At 46.9% G+C, this 16,993-nt stretch overlaps 1 protein-coding gene across 3 annotated transcripts in view; it reads left to right on the forward strand.

The window, feature by feature from the left end:
- The window catches only part of ATP10B (ATPase phospholipid transporting 10B (putative)), a 620,908-nt gene that overhangs the window by 495,437 nt on the left and 108,478 nt on the right, over positions 1–16,993 (forward strand). The window contains exon 1 of one of the 3 annotated variants that reach the window (XM_073581016.1): positions 16,062–16,870. The exons of the other annotated variants lie outside the window; for them this stretch is intronic. Within the exon in view, the coding sequence (XP_073437117.1) occupies positions 16,464–16,870 (407 nt within the window). The 5' untranslated portion in view covers positions 16,062–16,463. Of the gene's footprint in view, positions 1–16,061; positions 16,871–16,993 lie in introns of those variants that run through there. 3 annotated transcript variants of the gene reach the window in all.

The following is a 16,993-nucleotide window of genomic DNA, read 5'->3' on the forward strand; positions in this document are numbered from 1 at the left end:
CTGATGTATGAGACTCCGGCATCATTGGAGTCTGCCATGAGTTTGGTGATACGTATTGATCGCCGTTTTCGTCAGGGGGCACAGGAGACGCTACCTCTGGGGGAAAACAGAGGTGCAGGTGTGGTTGAAGTAGATGAGTCCCCTGAACCTATGCAGATTGCTGGCGTGGCACAGGTTCAGTCTCGCGCTCCGGGATTCCGGAAGCCCGGAGCATGTTTCTACTGTGGTAAAGGAGGTCATTATGTTAACGTTTGCCCCGTACTACCTAAGAGGGTCACACCGGCGGAAAACTGTTAAGCTCAGAGGGTAGGGAGGAGACCCAACTGAGCGTATGCATATCCTCCATGATGGTATCTCAATGTATGCTCCCTGCCAAGGTTATTATCGCCGGCAGAGAGCTACCTATATCAGTGTTTGTGGATAGCGGTTCCGCCACCAATCTCATAGATGAGGAGTTTGCACACACCGCCGGGTTTAAGATCGAAAAACTTCCTCACCCCATACAGGTGGTGACCATTAATGCTGTTCCCCTCCCTCAAGGGGAGATTACTGAGTTTGTGGCAGAGGTGAAACTCCACATTGGGGTCCTACATTCTGAGTCGGTTACATGTAGGGTCCTCCGTAATCTCCCAGCTCAAATGGTCCTGGGTTTTCCATGGCTGTCCAGGCACAACCCGGTAATTGATTGGAAAACTCAGGACATAGTGCAATGGAGTGGTTTCTGCCAAGACAATTGCTTGGCCACATGTGTGTCCGCCGTGACGCCCAGCCTGCCGGAGGCTTTGCAGGATTTCGCGGATGTTTTCTCTGAGAAGGGTTGCTCAGAACTGCCTCCACATAGAGCCTATGACTGTGCTATTAGGTTAAAACCCGGGGCCAAATTACCTAAGGCCAGGATGTTTAATATTTCTGGTCCTGAGAGACAAGCTCTGAAAGACTACATCGCGGAGAGTCTGAGCAAAGATCACATCCGGCCTTCGTCCTCGCCTGTAGCCGCGGGGTTTTTCTTCATTAAGAAGAAAGATGGGGGGTTACGCCCGTGTCTGGATTTCCGAGAGTTAAACCAGATTACTATCCGTGATCCCTACCCAATGCCGTTGATCCCGGATTTGTTCAACCAGGTAGCGGGGGCGAAATGGTTTTCCAAGCTCGACCTCAGGGGGGCGTATAACCTCATAAGGGTCCGTCAGGGGGATGAGTGGAAGACGGCGTTTAACACTCCTGAGGGTCATTTTGAGAGTCTGGTTATGCCGTTTGGGTTGACCACCGCGCCTGCCGTTTTCCAACATTTTATTAATGATGTATTTGCTCATGTCCTGGGGAGATTTGTGATTGTATACCTGGATGATATCCTCATTTATTCTAGCGATCGGGACACTCATTTGGAGCATGTTAGGCAGGTGTTACAGTTGCTCCGGGAGAACCAGCTCTATGCTAAGCTGGAAAAATGTTTATTTTTTGTCCAGGAGTTGCCCTTTTTGGGATATATTGTGTCCGCAGCCGGTTTTAAAATGGACACCGCTAAGGTGCAAGCGGTGTTGCAATGGGAGAGGCCGGAGAGTCTGAAAGCACTCCAGCGGTTCCTTGGGTTTGCGAATTATTATAGGAAATTTATAAAACACTTTTCGACTGTCGCCAAACCACTCACGGACATGACAAAGAAGGGTGCCGATCTGGCGAACTGGCCTGAGGTGGCTATACGTGTATTTGAGCGTCTGAAGAATAGTTTTGCTTCAGCCCCCATTCTGGTGCAACCAGACGTGTCTAAACCTTTTGTGGTAGAGGTTGATGCGTCGGAGGTGGGAGTGGGGGCAGTACTGTCTCAAGGCTCGTCCTTGAGCGAGATGCATCCATGCGCCTACTTCTCCAAGAAGCTGTCGCCGGCCGAACGGAATTATGATATCGGCAACAGGGAGTTGTTGGCCATCAAACTGGCTTTTGAGGAATGGCGACACTTCTTGGAGGGGGCGGCTCACCAGGTCACAGTTATCACCGACCATAAGAATCTGCTCTACCTGGAGTCGGCCAAGCGTCTGTCTCCTAGGCAGGCTCGCTGGGCATTGTTTTTTACTCGTTTCAATTTTCTTGTGACGTACCGTCCCGGGGCTAAAAACACCAAGGCGGATGCTTTGTCTAGGTGTTTTCCGGGGGGAGAACCTCGGGAAGAGCCGGTACCCATCCTCCAGAAAGGGGTAGTGGTCTCGGCTCTCACGACTGAGGTAGAGGCGGAGATTGCCGAGGCCCAAGAGGAGGTACCACCAGGACTTCCCGCCAACAAATCATTTGTACCCCTGCATCTTCGGCCTAAGGTGTTGAAGGAACACCACGATTCGGTACTGGCTGGTCACCCAGGGGTGAAGGGCACCTTAGAGCTGGTATCGCGTCGTTTCTGGTGGCCCAAAATCCGGCAGGACGTGGTCTCGTACGTGGCAGCTTGCATCACGTGCGCTAGGGCTAAGTCACCCCGAACCCGTCCTGCTGGCACGCTACAGCCTCTGGGGGTACCCAATAGGCCATGGACAGAAATCTCCATGGATTTTATCACTGACTTGCCAGCCTCGGCAGGGAACACGGTCATCCTGGTGGTGGTTGACCGTTTTTCAAAGATGGCGCATTTTGTGGCGTTGTCCTCTTTGCCCAATGCTAAGACGTTGGCTCAGGTATTTGTGAAGGAGGTGGTCAGACTCCACGGAGTACCGTCTGACATAGTATCTGATAGGGGTACGCAATTTGTGGCGAGGTTTTGGAAAGCTTTTTGCTCTAGGTTGGGGATCAAGTTGTCACATTCATCGGCGTTTCATCCACAGTCTAATGGACAAACTGAGCGCATGAACCAAAATCTAGAACAGTATTTACGATGCTTTGTGTCCGACAACCAGGAGGAGTGGTCTACTTTCCTTCCTCTGGCCGAATTCGCATTAAATAATCACCGCCAAGAGTCATCAGGAGAGTCTCCATTCTTTTGTGTGTACGGTCAACATCCTCAGTTTTGTACCTTACGTCAGGGTGACTCCGGGGGTGTCCCGGAGGAGGATCAGCTAGGAGCCCAATTGTCATCAGTCTGGAGGCGGGTGAAACAGCGTTTGTTGAGCATGAGTGCCAGGTACAAACGGGTGGCTGACAGTAGACGCGTGCCAGGTCCGGACCTGTGTGTGGGTGAATGGGTGTGGTTAGCTACGAAGAACATAAAACTCAAAATCCCATCTTTAAAACTGGGTCCAAGGTTTATTGGGCCTTTTAGGATTTCTGCCATCATTAACCCAGTGGCTTATCGGTTGGAACTTCCTGCGGTGTACAGAATACATAACGTTTTTCACAGGGCTTTATTGAAAAAGGTGGTAGGCTTGGTGGACACGACACCGATGCCACCTCCAGTCATGGTGGATGGCGAGTTAGAGTTCGAGGTCGCCAAGGTGGTGGACTCTCGAGTAGTATGCCGTACTCTTCAGTATTTGGTGCACTGGCGGGGGTATGGTCCAGAGGAGAGGTCTTGGGTTCCAGCCTCAGACATACATGCGGATCGGCTGGTCAGTTCTTTTCACCGTCGTCATCCGGACAAGCCGGGTCCTATGAGTCTTGAGGGCCCTGGGGTCCCTCGTAGAAGACGGGGTACTGTCATGTCGGACGCTGTTCACACCACAGCATCCGGCAGGCAGAGGTAGTTCCACCTCCAGCCACTATAGCCTCAGTGGCACCGGTTTGATCTTCAGGCTCTCGGGGGTTAATCCTGCTGGAGACCAGGTTGGAAGGTTAGTCACGCCCACGGTCTTTAAATAGTCATACTGGCACATGGGCGTCGCCGATTATAGCTTGTGTTTCATACCAAGTGGTTCCGGTCTGGAGTGGAGGTGTTCAAGAGAGAGAGATTCATATCTGGTGTCGTATGATCCGTCGTTATCCTTTCTCCTTCCCATATTTGTGTTTAGTTGTGCCCTGTTCACATTACTGTTTATTCCTGTGTGTGTGCGGCGCAGTGCAGTTTAAGTTCTCCCTGTCTGTCATTATTTGTGTGGGAGCTTTGGTGGTGTGACTCCTCACTGGGTGGAGGGTGGAGGGTTAAGTGCAGGGCTGAGCAGGAGATAAGGAAAGGTCGGAGGCTCAGGCATTTGCACCTTCAGCAAAAACCCTGGGTTGAGGGTCAGACAGGGTTTCCCCTAGTAAAAGGGACACCACAGGGGCCCCGGGTATTTCAGCCTTAGTTGAACTAAGCCCCCGTGACAGTTTCTCTATAAGCAATGGCAGCTTCAATGTTCCTTTAAAAGTGGAAAACCGCCCAACACCCAGTGTTTGTGATGGACAATACCTGTTGTAATTAATAAGACTTGTGCATGGTACTTTCTGGACATGGGAAGGGCAACAGTAGTGTTCCTACACATCAAAAATGGCCACTCAAATTCACCTGCAAAACTGCACTACAATTACTTTCATAATCAATCCTATAACGATCAATATTTTTTATGAACCATGTCAGATTTACATGGCTGGAAGGTTTTCAGCGACATTGTGACCATGTCTCTGTGGCTCCTATACTGCCCGGCTGTTTGCACGTGGTAGCAACCCATTCAAAGTGAAGGATACATGGGGCGCTAAAATGAGGCACCTAAGGCTACTTACTACCAAATAGTATATAAGGCTCACAATCTCTGTCCTAGTTCATTACAAAGGTTTTGGAAGGGATTGAGGTCTGGGCTCTTTCCGCCTGATCAAGTTCTTCTACATCAAACTCCTCCAACCGAGCATTTTTGGAAAGTGTGCACTGGGGAACAGTCATCTGGTACTAAAAACAGCCTTCCCCAAACTGTTACTACAAAGCTGGAACCTACAATTACAGTATCTAAAATATCTTGGTATGCTGAAGCAGTAAGATTTCCCTTCACTGTAAACTAAGGGGCTTAGGTCAAACCCTGAAAAACATTGCCAATTGTATTATTTCCCCTACGCAAGATTGTAAAGCGCTGCGGAATATGTTAGCGCTATATAAAAATAAAGATTATTATTATTATTATTATTATTATTTCACAATTGGCACAATGGAGTCTGGCATGTAATATTTTCCTGGCATTCACCAAACCAAGAATTGTCTTTCAGATGGCCTGTGAGAGAGTCCCATGGTGGCATGGCACATACAGTGGGTACGAAAAGTATTCAGATCCCTTTAAATTTTTCACTTTTTCTTTCTATGCAGCCATTTGGTAAATTCAAAAAAGTTCATTTTTTTCTCATTAATGGACACTGTGCACCCCATCTGTCATGTCGGACACTGTTTGCACCAGGGTGTCCGGCAGACAGCGGTAATACCCCATCCTACCACATGGTTCTCAGCGGCGCTGGTTGGTCTTCTGATCTGGCTTGGATTGGGTTAACCAGGCTGTCATTCTGACTGAGGGCTTAGCCACGCCCTCTGTCTTTAAATTGCCCTGTGTGACTATGGGCGTCGCCGACTATAGCTCTTGCCTTGTGCTAAGCGATACCGGTCTGGAGTGGTGGTCTAAGGAGCATACGGTTGCTGGTGTAGTATATTCCCTTGTTGCCATTTTGCCTCCCTGTGTTGTATTATTTGGTTGCCCTTGCACATTTCTGTATTCCCGTGTGTATGCGGTGTGGTGCATTTCCGTTATCCCTGTCCATACTTATTTGTGGGGTCTGGTGCTTGGTCTCCTCACTGGGTGGAGGGTGGTGGGTTCAGCTTAGGGCTGGACAGTAGACAAGGACAGGGTGGAGGCCCAGGCAGGCACACCTTCAGTGTAAACCCTGGGTTGAGGGACAGAGAGGGTTTCCCCTAGTCTGAGGGACACCGCAGGGGCCCCAGGGTTTCAGCCTAAAGTTACCTAGGCTTCCCATGACATTATAGTCGGCCCAAAAAGAGAAAAAAAAAAAGGAATTATTTACCATGGATCCTATAGTCTCCATAACCAAGCAGCTGGAGGCTCTGTCATTAAAGGTCACTGAACTGAGGGGGGCGGTCCAGCAACAAGGCCTGTCAGTTTCTGCTGTACAGACTGAGGCAGCAGTCAGGGCAGCTGAGCCTAAGTTACCTCTCCCTGAACGATTTTCTGGTGATCGCTGTAAGTTCGTTGTATTTCGTGAATCCTGCAAATTTTATTTTCGCATGCGTCCTCTCTCCTCAGGAAATGAGGCTCAGCGTGTGGGCTTGGTAATTTCCTTGCTGAGTGGTGACCCACAAGCATGGGCTTTTTCACTACCTTCTGATTCACCTGCATTTGAGTCCGTAGACCTTTTTTTTTCTGCTCTGGGTTTAATCTATGACGATCCTGACAGACTGGCGTTAGCAGAATCTAAGATACGCTCTCTACTCCAGGGTGAGCGACTGGCGGAGGATTACTGTACTGAATTTTGTCGCTGGGCTGTGGACATGCAATGGAATGACCCTGCACTAAGGAGTCAATTTTTGCGTGGGGTTTCTGAAAGGGTTAAACAAGCTCTGCTAATGTATGAGACTCCCGCTTCTCTGGAGGCTGCTATAGTGCTTGTAGTACGCATTGATCGCCGCTTTCGTCAGAGGTCGCAGGAGACATTGCCTGTGGGGGGAGGGGCAGTCTCTGTTGAGGTCGCCTCAGGTGAATCCGTGGAACCTATGCAGATCGCTGGTATATCAAATACACATAATAACAAGCATAAATGTCCCTTGCCCAGAAAGCAAGGGGTCTGTTTTTTTTGTGGCAAAAAAGGACATTTTATTAATGCTTGCCCCCTGGTACCTAAGAAAGACGGGCCGGCGGAAAACTGCTAGAATCAGAGGGTTTGGAGGAGTCTAGTCTGAGCCTTTGCATATCCTCCGTGGTGGTCTCCCAGTGTATGCTCCCTGCCAAGGTAGTAATCGGGGGCCAAGAGCTGTCGATTACTGTATTTGTAGATAGTGGTTCAGCCGCTAATCTCATTGATGAAACATTTGCGCGTACTGTGGGATTTAAGGTGGAGACGCTGCCTAATCCTATCCGGGTGGTTACCATCAATACCTCCCCTCTCTCACAAGGGGAGATTAAAGAGTTTGTGGCTGATGTAAAACTCCACATTGGGGTCCTACACTCTGAGCGGGTAACATGTAAGGTGCTCAGTAATTTACCTGCTCAGGCAGTTCTGGGGTTTCCAGGGTTGTCTATGCACAATCCGGTGATTGATTGGAAAAAGCCCAGGACATAATTCAGTGGAGCAGATACTGCCAGGAGAGTTGTCTGGCCATGTGTATCTCTGCTGTGACTCCCAGCATCCCGGAGCCACTGCTGGACTTTGCTGATGTATTTTCTGAAAGAGGTTGTTCAGTGCTGCCACCGCACCGACCCTATGACTGTGCTATTAGGTTAAAACCGGGGGGCCAAGTTACCAAAAGCCAGGATGTTTAATATCTCAGGTCCTGAGAGGCAAGCTTTCAAAGAATACATTGCAGAAAGTCTAAGCAAAGGGCACATCAGGCCTTCATCATCTCCATTGGCGGCGGGGTTCTTCTTTGTCAAGAAGAAAGATGGCGGATTACGCCCGTGTCTGGATTTCAGGGAACTGAACCAGATTACGGTTCGTGACCCCTACCCGATGCCACTGATACCCGATTTGTTCAACCAGGTGTCTGGTGCCAAATGGTTTTCCAAGCTTGACCTCAGGGGGGCGTACAATCTCATAAGAGTCCGTCAAGGGGATGAGTGGAAGACGGCATTTAATACCCCTGAGGGTCATTTTGAGAATTTGGTGATGCCATTTGGGTTGACGAGCGCGCCAGCAGTATTTCAACATTTCATATATGATGTCTTTTCTCATCTCTTGGGGAAATTTGTTATTATATACCTTGATGACATTCTTATTTACTCACGCAACCGTGATGCACACATAGAGCATGTTAGGCAGGTGTTGCAGTTGCTCAGGGAAAACAAGCTCTATGCCAAGCTTGAGAAATGTGTATTTGTCGTCCAAGAATTACCTTTTTTGGGTTATGTAATTTCCGCCTCAGGGTTTAAAATGGACACCGCTAAGGTGCAAGCGGTGCTGCAGTGGGATCGGCCTGATAATCTCAAGGTGCTTCAGCGATTCCTGGGCTTTTCAAACTATTATAGGAAATTTATTAAGAATTTTTCTATGATTGCTAAGCCGCTTACATGACTAAAAAAGGTACCAACTTTTCTGACTGGTCTGAGGCTGCTGTGCGCGCGTTTGAATTCCTAAAAAACAGTTTTGCTTCAGCTCCCATCCTGGTTCAGCCTGATGTCTCCCTACCATTTACCGTGGAGGTGGATGCATCTGAGGTTGGAGTGGGGGCGGTACTGTCTCAGGGTTCATCCTTGGGCGAATTGCATCCGTGTGCCTACTTCTCCAAGAAACTGTCGCCGGCCGAGCGTAATTACGATATTGGTAACAGGGAATTGTTGGCCATCAAGTTGGCATTTGAGGAATGGTGACACTTCTTGGAGGGGGCTGTCCATCAGATTACTGTTATAACAGACCATAAGAATCTGCTTTATTTAGAGTCTGCTAAACGCCTGTCCCCCAGACAAGCTCGCTGGGCGTTATTCTTCACCCGGTTCAATTTTTTTGTGACATACCGACCAGGTTCTAAGAATACTAAGGCGGACGCCTTGTCCAGATGTTTTCCGGGTGGAGAGCCACGTGAGGATCCGGTGCCTATCCTCCAAAAGGGAGTTGTGGTCTCGGCTCTCACGACAGAGGTTGAGGCAGAGATTGCTGATGCTCAGGAGGAGGTACCGCCGGATCTGCCTCCTAATAAATCATTTGTGCCACTATACCTACGCTTAAAAGTGTTAGGGGAACATCACGATACTGTCCTGGCGGGTCACCCAGGAGTTAAGGGCACTCTGGAACTTGTATCACGTCGTTTTTGGTGGCCCAAAATCTGTCAGGACGTGGCCTCATATGTGTCAGCCTGTACCACGTGCGCACGGGCCAAGACACCACGCTCCCGTCCTGCTGGCACATTGCCTCCTCTCTGTGTGCCCAGTAAGCCATGGACTGAGATTTCCATGGATTTCATTACTGATTTGCCCTCCTCGGCTGGGAACACGGTCATTCTGGTAATAGTTGATCGGTTCTCTAAAATGTCGCATTTTGTTGCTTTGCCATCTTTGCCCAATGCGAAGACCCTTGCTCAGGTATTTATTCGTGAGGTGGTCAGACTTCATGGTGTCCCATCTGACATTGTATCTCATAGAGGTACACAATTTGTGGCAAAATTTTGGAAAGCTTTTTGTTCACGCCTAGGGATTAAATTGTCTCATTCATCGGCTTTCCATCCTCAGTCGAATGGGCAGACTGAGCGTATGAACCAAAACCTGGAACAATACTTACGCTGTTTTGTGTCTGACAATCAGGAAGAGTGGTCGGCGTTTCTTCCTCTGGCTGAATTCGCGATAAACAATCATTATCAGGAATCGTCTGGGGAATCTCCTTTCTTTTGTGTTTATGGTCAACATCCCCAATTCTGTACCTTGCGCCAAGGGAGCTCTGCGGGCGTCCCTGAGGAGAACCAGTTGGGAGCACAATTGTCATCCGTTTGGAGGAGAGTAAAGCAGCGCTTGCTGAATGTAGGTTCTAGGTATAAACGTGTGGCTGACGGTAGACGTGTGCCTGGCCCGGACCTGTGTGTGGGTGATTGGGTGTGGTTGTCTACAAGGAACATCAAACTCAAAATACCATCGCTTAAGTTGGGGCCCAGGTTCATTGGTCCATTTAGGATCTCCGCAATTATCAACCCTGTGGCATTTCGTTTAGAGTTACCTGCCGTATACAAGATACATAATGTGTATCACAAGGTGTTACTTAAGAAAGTTGTGGGTGCTGTTGATGTTTCTCCCGTGCCCCCACCTCCCATCTTGGTGGATGGCACGTTGGAGTTTGAGGTGTCCAAGGTGGTTGACTCTCGGGTAGTGCGTCGCACTCTACAGTACCTGGTCCACTTGCGTGGCTATGGTCCTGAGGACAGGACTTAGGTGCCGGCCTCGGACATACATGCGGACCGACTGATTACAGTGTTTCATCGCCGCCATTCGGACAAGCCGGGTCCTCGACATTGTGAGGTTCCTGGGGTCCCTCGTAGAAGGCGGGGTACTGTCATGTCGGACACTGTTCGCACCAGGGTGTCCGGCAGACAGCGGTAATACCCCATCCTACCACATGGTTCTCAGCGGCGCTGGTTGGTCTTCTGATCCGGCTTGGATTGGGTTAACCAGGCTGTCATTCTGACTGAGGGCTTAGCCACGCCCTCTGTCTTTAAATTGCCCTGTGTGACTATGGGCGTCGCCGACTATAGCTCTTGCCTTGTGCTAAGCGATACCGGTCTGGAGTGGTGGTCTAAGGAGCATACGGTTGCTGGTGTAGTATATTCCATTGTTGCCATTTTGCCTCCCTGTGTTGTATTATTTGGTTGCCCTTGCACATTTCTGTATTCCCCTGTGTGTATGCGGTGTGGTGCATTTCCGTTATCCCAGTCTATATTTATTTGTGGGGTCTGGTGCTTGGTCTCCTCACTGGGTGGAGGGTGGTGGGTTCAGCTTAGGGCTGGACAGGAGACAAGGACCGGGTGGAGGCCCAGGCAGGCACACCTTCAGTGTAAATCCTGGGTTGAGGGACAGACAGGGTTTCCCCTAGTCTGAGGGACACTGCAGGGGCCCCAGGGTTTCAGACTAAAGTTACCTAGTCTTCCCATGACACCATCTTGATTGAAAAAAAAAAAAAAAAAGTTGACATTTTTCCAAATTTATTAAAAAAGAAAAACTGAAATATCACATGGTCATAAGTATTCAGACCCTTTGCTCAGTTTGAGTAGAAGCACCCTTTTGAGCTAGTACAGCCATGAGTTGTCTTGGGAATGACACCTGGATTTGGGGATCCTCTGCCATTCTTACTTGCTGATCCTCTCCAGTTCCGTCAGGTTGAATGGTGAATGTTGGTGGACAGCCATTTTCAGGTCTCTCCAGACATGCTCAATTGAATTTAGGTCAAGGCTCTGGCTGGGCCAGTTTAGAATAGTCACAGACTTGTTCTGAAGCAACTCCTTTGTTAGTTTAGCTGTGTACTTAGGGTCATTGTCTTGCTGGAAGGTGAATCTTTGGCCAAGTCTGAGGTTCACAGCACTCTGGAAGAGGTTTTCCGCCGTATTCATGTTTCCTTCAATTGCAACCAGTCGTCCTGTCCCTGCAACTGAAAAACAGCCCCATAGCATGATGCTGGTGATGATCAGTGCCTGGTTTTCTCCACACATACCGCTTAGAATTATCGCCAAAAAGTTCTATCTTCATCTTATTAGACCAGAGAATCTTATTTCTCATAGTCTGGGAGTCCTGCCTGTATTCTTTAGCATCCTCTGTGCGTGCTTTCATATATCTTGCACTGAAGAGAGGCTTCCTTCGGGCCACTCTGCCATAAAGGTCTAACTGGTGGAGGGCTGCAGTGATAGTTGACTTTGTGGAACTTTCTCCCATCTCCCAACTGCATCTGTGGAGCTCAGCCACAGTGATCTTGGGGTTCTTCTTTACCTCTCTCACCAAGGCTCTTCTCCCACAATTGCTCAGTTTGGCTGGACGGTCAGGTCTAGGAAGACTTCTGGTGGTCACAAACTTCTTCCATTTAAGTATTATGGAGGCCACTGTGCTCTTAGGAACCTTAAGTACTGCAGAAATTCTTTTGTAACCTTGGCCAGATCTGTTCTTTGCCACAATTCTGTCTCTGAGCTCCTTGGCCAGTTCCTTTGACCTCATGATTCTCATTTGGTCTGACACGCACTGTGAGCTGTGAGGTCTTATATAGACAGGTGTGTGCCTTTACAAATCAAGTCCTATCAGTTTAATTAAGCACAGCTGGACTCCAATGAAAGAGTAGAACCATCTCAAAGAGGATTACAAGGAAATGGACAGCATGTGACTTAAATATGAGTGTCTGAGCAAAGGGTCTGAATACTTATGACCATGTGATATTTCAGTTTTTTTTTATAAATTTGCAGAAATTTCTACATTCTTGGGTTGTTTCAGTCAAGATGGGGTGCAGATTGTACATTAATGAGAAAAAAATGAACTTTTTTGAATTTACCAAATAGATGCAATGAAACAGAGTGTAACATTTAACCCCTTAATGACCGGAGCTTTTTTCGATTTTTTTTTGTATTCGTTTTTCGCTCCCCTTCTTTCCAGAGCTATAACTTTTTATTTTTCCGTCTATATGGCCATGTGAGGGCTTATTTTTTGCAGGACGAGTTGTACTTTTAAATGTTAGCATTGGTTTTACCATGTCGTGTACTCGAAAATGGGAAAAAAATTCCAAGTGCGGTGAAATTGCAAAAAAAGTGCAATCCCACACTTGTTTTTTGCTTTCCTTTTTTGCTAGGTTCACTCGATGCTAAATCTGACCTACCATTATGATTCTCCAGGTCATTACGAGTTCATAGACACCATACATGTCTATGTCCTCTTTTATCTAAGTGGTGAAAAAAAATTCCAAAGTTTGCTAAAAAAAAAAAAAAAAAAAAAAATTTGCACAATTTTCCGAGACCCGTAGCGTCTCCATTTTTCGTGATATGGGGTCGGGTGAGGGCTTATTTTTTCTGTGCCGGGCTGACATTTTTAATGATACCATGTTTGTGCAGATACGTTCTTTTGATCACCCGTTATTAAATTTTAATGCAATGTCTTGGCAACCAAAAAAACGTAATTCTGGCCTTTTTTATATTTGTTTCTCGCTACACCGTTTAACGTTCGGGTTAATGCTTTTTTTTTTGTTGATAGATCAGGCGATTCTGAACGCAGCGATACCTAATATGTGTATGTGGGATTTTTTTTTTTACTGCTTTATTTTGATTTGGGCGAAAGGGGGGTGATTTGAACTTTTAGGTTTTTTTAATTTTTTATTTTTAAACATTTTTTTTACTTTTGGCATGCTTCAATAGCCTCCAAAGGAAGATAGAAGCATGCGCAACCCGATCGGCTCTGCTACATATGGGCGATGAGCAGATCGCCCATATGTAGCAAATTTGCTCCTGTGCTTTCAGCGCCGTCCACCGGGTGGCGCTGAAAGCCATATGCCTGAAACAACCATAGAGGTCTCATAGAGACCTCTGGTTGTCCAGGCAACATGACACCGACCCCCAATCACATGACGGGCGTCGGCGATGAGGTCATTTCCGGCCCGGCGGCCGGAAATGCTATTTAAATGCCCGCTGTCAGCTTTGACAGCAGGATTTAACTAGTTAATAGGTGCGGGCGGACGGCAATTCTGCTTGCGCCTATTGCGGGCACATGTCAGCTGTTCACAACAGCTGACATGTCCCGGCTTTGATGCAGGCTCAGCGCCGGAGCCCTCATCAAAGCGGGGGATATGTCTAATGACGGACTGTGTCCGTCATTGGACATTAAGGGGTTAAAGGGGTCTGAATAATTTCCTTACCCACTGTATGCACAGCAGATAGTTGCATTCATCTTCATGAACATTTCTGTTATTGCATGGAACATTATTACACATTTCTTCCTCCCTTTTCTTCAGTCTCTCTGGTTTTCCACTTCACTTAGCTCTTCTGCCTCAATACAGCCCAGCATACTATCCCAGGAGCTTCCTCGTCCCCACTACAATCCAGCAATAAAGAGTCCTATAGTTCCACCCACAGTTTCGCTTCATACTCCTGAAGCGCCCGCCAGGGCCATGGGGATACTCAGTACCAGTCCGGTTCTTATGGGGAGGTGTCACGGCAGCAGTGACCCGGTCTGTAGCCCTGGGCGTCCAATGAAAAATGATGTTTAAAGGGGAAAAAAAAGTTTATAAGAGATGATTTGTGACGCCACCTGTGGTACTCTGCAGCAGAGTTGATACAGCTCTCCACAGGTAGAGCTTAGTCCCAGGGCAATTATATTATTAAAGATGGTGATAATGGATGTAGTGCAGGGTGGATGGCGCAGTAAATTACTCCGAGGACACAGCAGGGTGCAGTGTTCTCACGGTTTGTAGTGCAGACCTGGGCACTAGTTACAAATGACAATGGAGGTCCGGGGAGCCTGGAGCAACTTAGGATCCACTAAGACAGATGGGTTTTGAGGCCTCCTTACTGCACTGTCCTCTGAGGTCCTTGCTGCCTAAAGCTATGCTCAGTCCTCTGTTCCTTATTGGTCTGAAGTACTTGCCCGTATGGCAGGCAGCTTGAGCCTTTTGCAGGTGTCACTCCTTTGTGGTGGCTCCGGACTCTGGTCTGTTGCTGTGCCTTCGGGTGTTTGCTGGGCCAGGAGACCTTCCAATTATCCACCACATTTGGAACTTTCAGACAGAACGTGAACATGCATCTTCTCAAGAAAGCTTACAGCCTGCTATTACCCACCTCACTACCACTGGACTTACTGAAACCCCCCAACCTACTGTCTCCTTCCCCATTACCATGTAGACTGTAAGCCCACAAGGGCAAGGCACTCTCCTTTCTGTACCAGTCTGTCCTTGTTTGTTCGATCACAGTAATTTATATCTGTATTTTGTATTTAACTCCTCATCTCTACACCATGGATCAATGATGCTCTAAAAATAAATTAATAATAATAAGATTGATAACCTTAACCTGCAATGAATCCGGTGCCACCTGTATAGCCACACAAGAACCAAATGGAGAAAGGAGCCCACTCTTACCTCCAAAGCTGCAACAGCTTCTGTCTCACCCACATAATGGAATGCATTAGGCTGGGTTCACATTGCGTTTGTGGGCAGCGTTTAATGCATCCGTTACATAGTGTCATTAACGCTAGGTAACGGATGCGTAAACACACCGATAGAATGCAATAGACGAGTGTATCGCCAACGCATGTCATAATTGGCATGCGTTAGCGATGTGCCGTCATTCTGTGAGGGACCTTCAGACGTGGCCTGCAGCGTCCGAGGGTCCATCACTGCTAGCGCAGATGAAGCATCTACGCTAGCGGGATCGCATAACGCGATCATTATTAGACAGTAGCGTTAACGCAGCCCGTCAGTGCTATGCATTGAACGGACTGCATTGACGCTATGTGAACCTGGCCTTATGCTAAACTGTTGGACTGCGAGGGGGCCTATATACTTTTCTTGCACAGGGGTCCTCCACTGTCTGTGTCTGCTGCTGCAATAGATACAATACAATATATATGATAAATAGATGCGGTCTGATGGGATGAGTAGACAGATATATTAATATATAGAGAGAAATATACAGATTAATATAGCTAGATATACAGAGATGTAAAGAGACAGACATAAACACACAGATACAAAGAGATCTAGAAACACAGCAATAGATATAGAGAGAAATGCAGAGAGATATATTGTAGATACATAGACAGATATAGGGAGTGGACTGTGCGAGAGATACAGATCGATACTGTCAAAAGAAAAATAGATATCTATCAGAATGATAAAATAGGTTTGATGGACTTAGTTTTTTGTCCTATTTTGCACTAAAAAGAATAAATTATCCGTTGGTTTAAACAAGGGCAGGAAAACAAGGGTTGGTGTGAGACCCTCATTATAATATGAATAGGTTTGGTTTCTGTCTCCTGGTTTTTGTTCTTCCAGTTTCCATATCCCTTCACTACACCTTCTCTTCAGCACAGAACTGCTCCAGAATATTGTTTTTACCCAGGCGATTATAGGTTATGCTGTGGTTTATCATTTACAGTTTACCCCTTTCCATAAATATAAATATAAATAATATACAATGGGGAAAAGAAAGTATTTAGTCAGCCACCAGTTGTGCAAGTTCTCCCACTTAAAGAGACGAGAGAGGCCTGTAATTGACATCATAGGTAGACCACAACTATGAGAGTCAAATTGAGAAAACAAATCCAGAAAATCACCTTGTCTAATTTGGCAAGACTTATTTTGCAAATTATGGTGTATATATATTTATTTTTAGTTTATTTTTCTTCTTTTGAGACTGATTGTTCTGTAAATCTCAGTTTCTATTAATAAACTGTCTTGGTACAAAGTGCAGAGTGACATGTAGACTCTCCCAATAATCCTGCCCATCCAGTAAAAATTTCATTGACTTCCGTATTGTGGTCACTGTATGCAAGCACATGGCACGCTGCCATCCCATTGTCTTCAGTGTAAGTGAGCTGTGTGACTACTTAGCAAGCCAGGCAGGTGAGCAGTTCATCACTGAGATTAAAGGAAACCGGCTGTAGGACCCAGAGGTAGCTGTCCTGCCCCAGGAATAACTGGTTTATAGTGTGACACACAAGTAGCTGCTGTGACGTCTGCAATCAACAGGTGTACTTTGAAAGAAGGAGAAAAGGAAAGAGTCTGCTGAAGTTCACCGCACATGAAGGACCTTCTCAGACAACTTGGGATTTTGCTGTAACAATTCCTATTACAAATAAGCCAAGGACCTCAGGATTACCAATTCTAGGGCAATATGACGAGCAGGGATTTTGCTTACTTTCCCAGTCTATGAAGACTTTGAGAAAAGTTCTACTTTTCTTCCCAAGTTTACTACTACATGCAGAGCAATGTCTTCGATCACCACCGAGATCTGGGAGAGAGTTATCAGGGGAAGACGGAAAAAGGACGATGGCGTACGGTTTATCAAATCAAACCTGCTATTTGAAGGTTCGAATTGGAAGGAGAATCCCAACAGTATTTACCAGACTAATAAAATTAAGACCACCAAGTATACATTCCTTTCTTTCCTTCCCAAGAACCTTTTTGAACAATTCCATCGCTTTGCCAATATGTACTTTGTATTGCTGGCAGCACTTAATTTTGTACCAGTGGTCAATGCTTTTCAACCCGCTATAGCCATTATTCCAATATGTATTATCCTGGCTATTACCGCAATTAAGGATATATGGGAGGACTTCAGGAGATACAAGTCAGACAAGGAGATTAATAACATGCTGTGCATGGTGTACTGCAGGTAAATATACACTGATAAAGGCTTTTTTTTGTATATTTGCACATATATTTTACAGCATATGGTGGCAATATTTCAATATGGTTGTAGTCTGATATTTTACAATTGTACCATTGTTTGATAGGC

The sequence above is a fragment of the Dendrobates tinctorius genome, unplaced genomic scaffold, assembly GCF_039654945.1.
Source record: "Dendrobates tinctorius isolate UK_male_01 unplaced genomic scaffold, ASM3965494v1 ptg000067l, whole genome shotgun sequence".
NCBI lineage: Eukaryota > Metazoa > Chordata > Amphibia > Anura > Dendrobatidae > Dendrobates > Dendrobates tinctorius.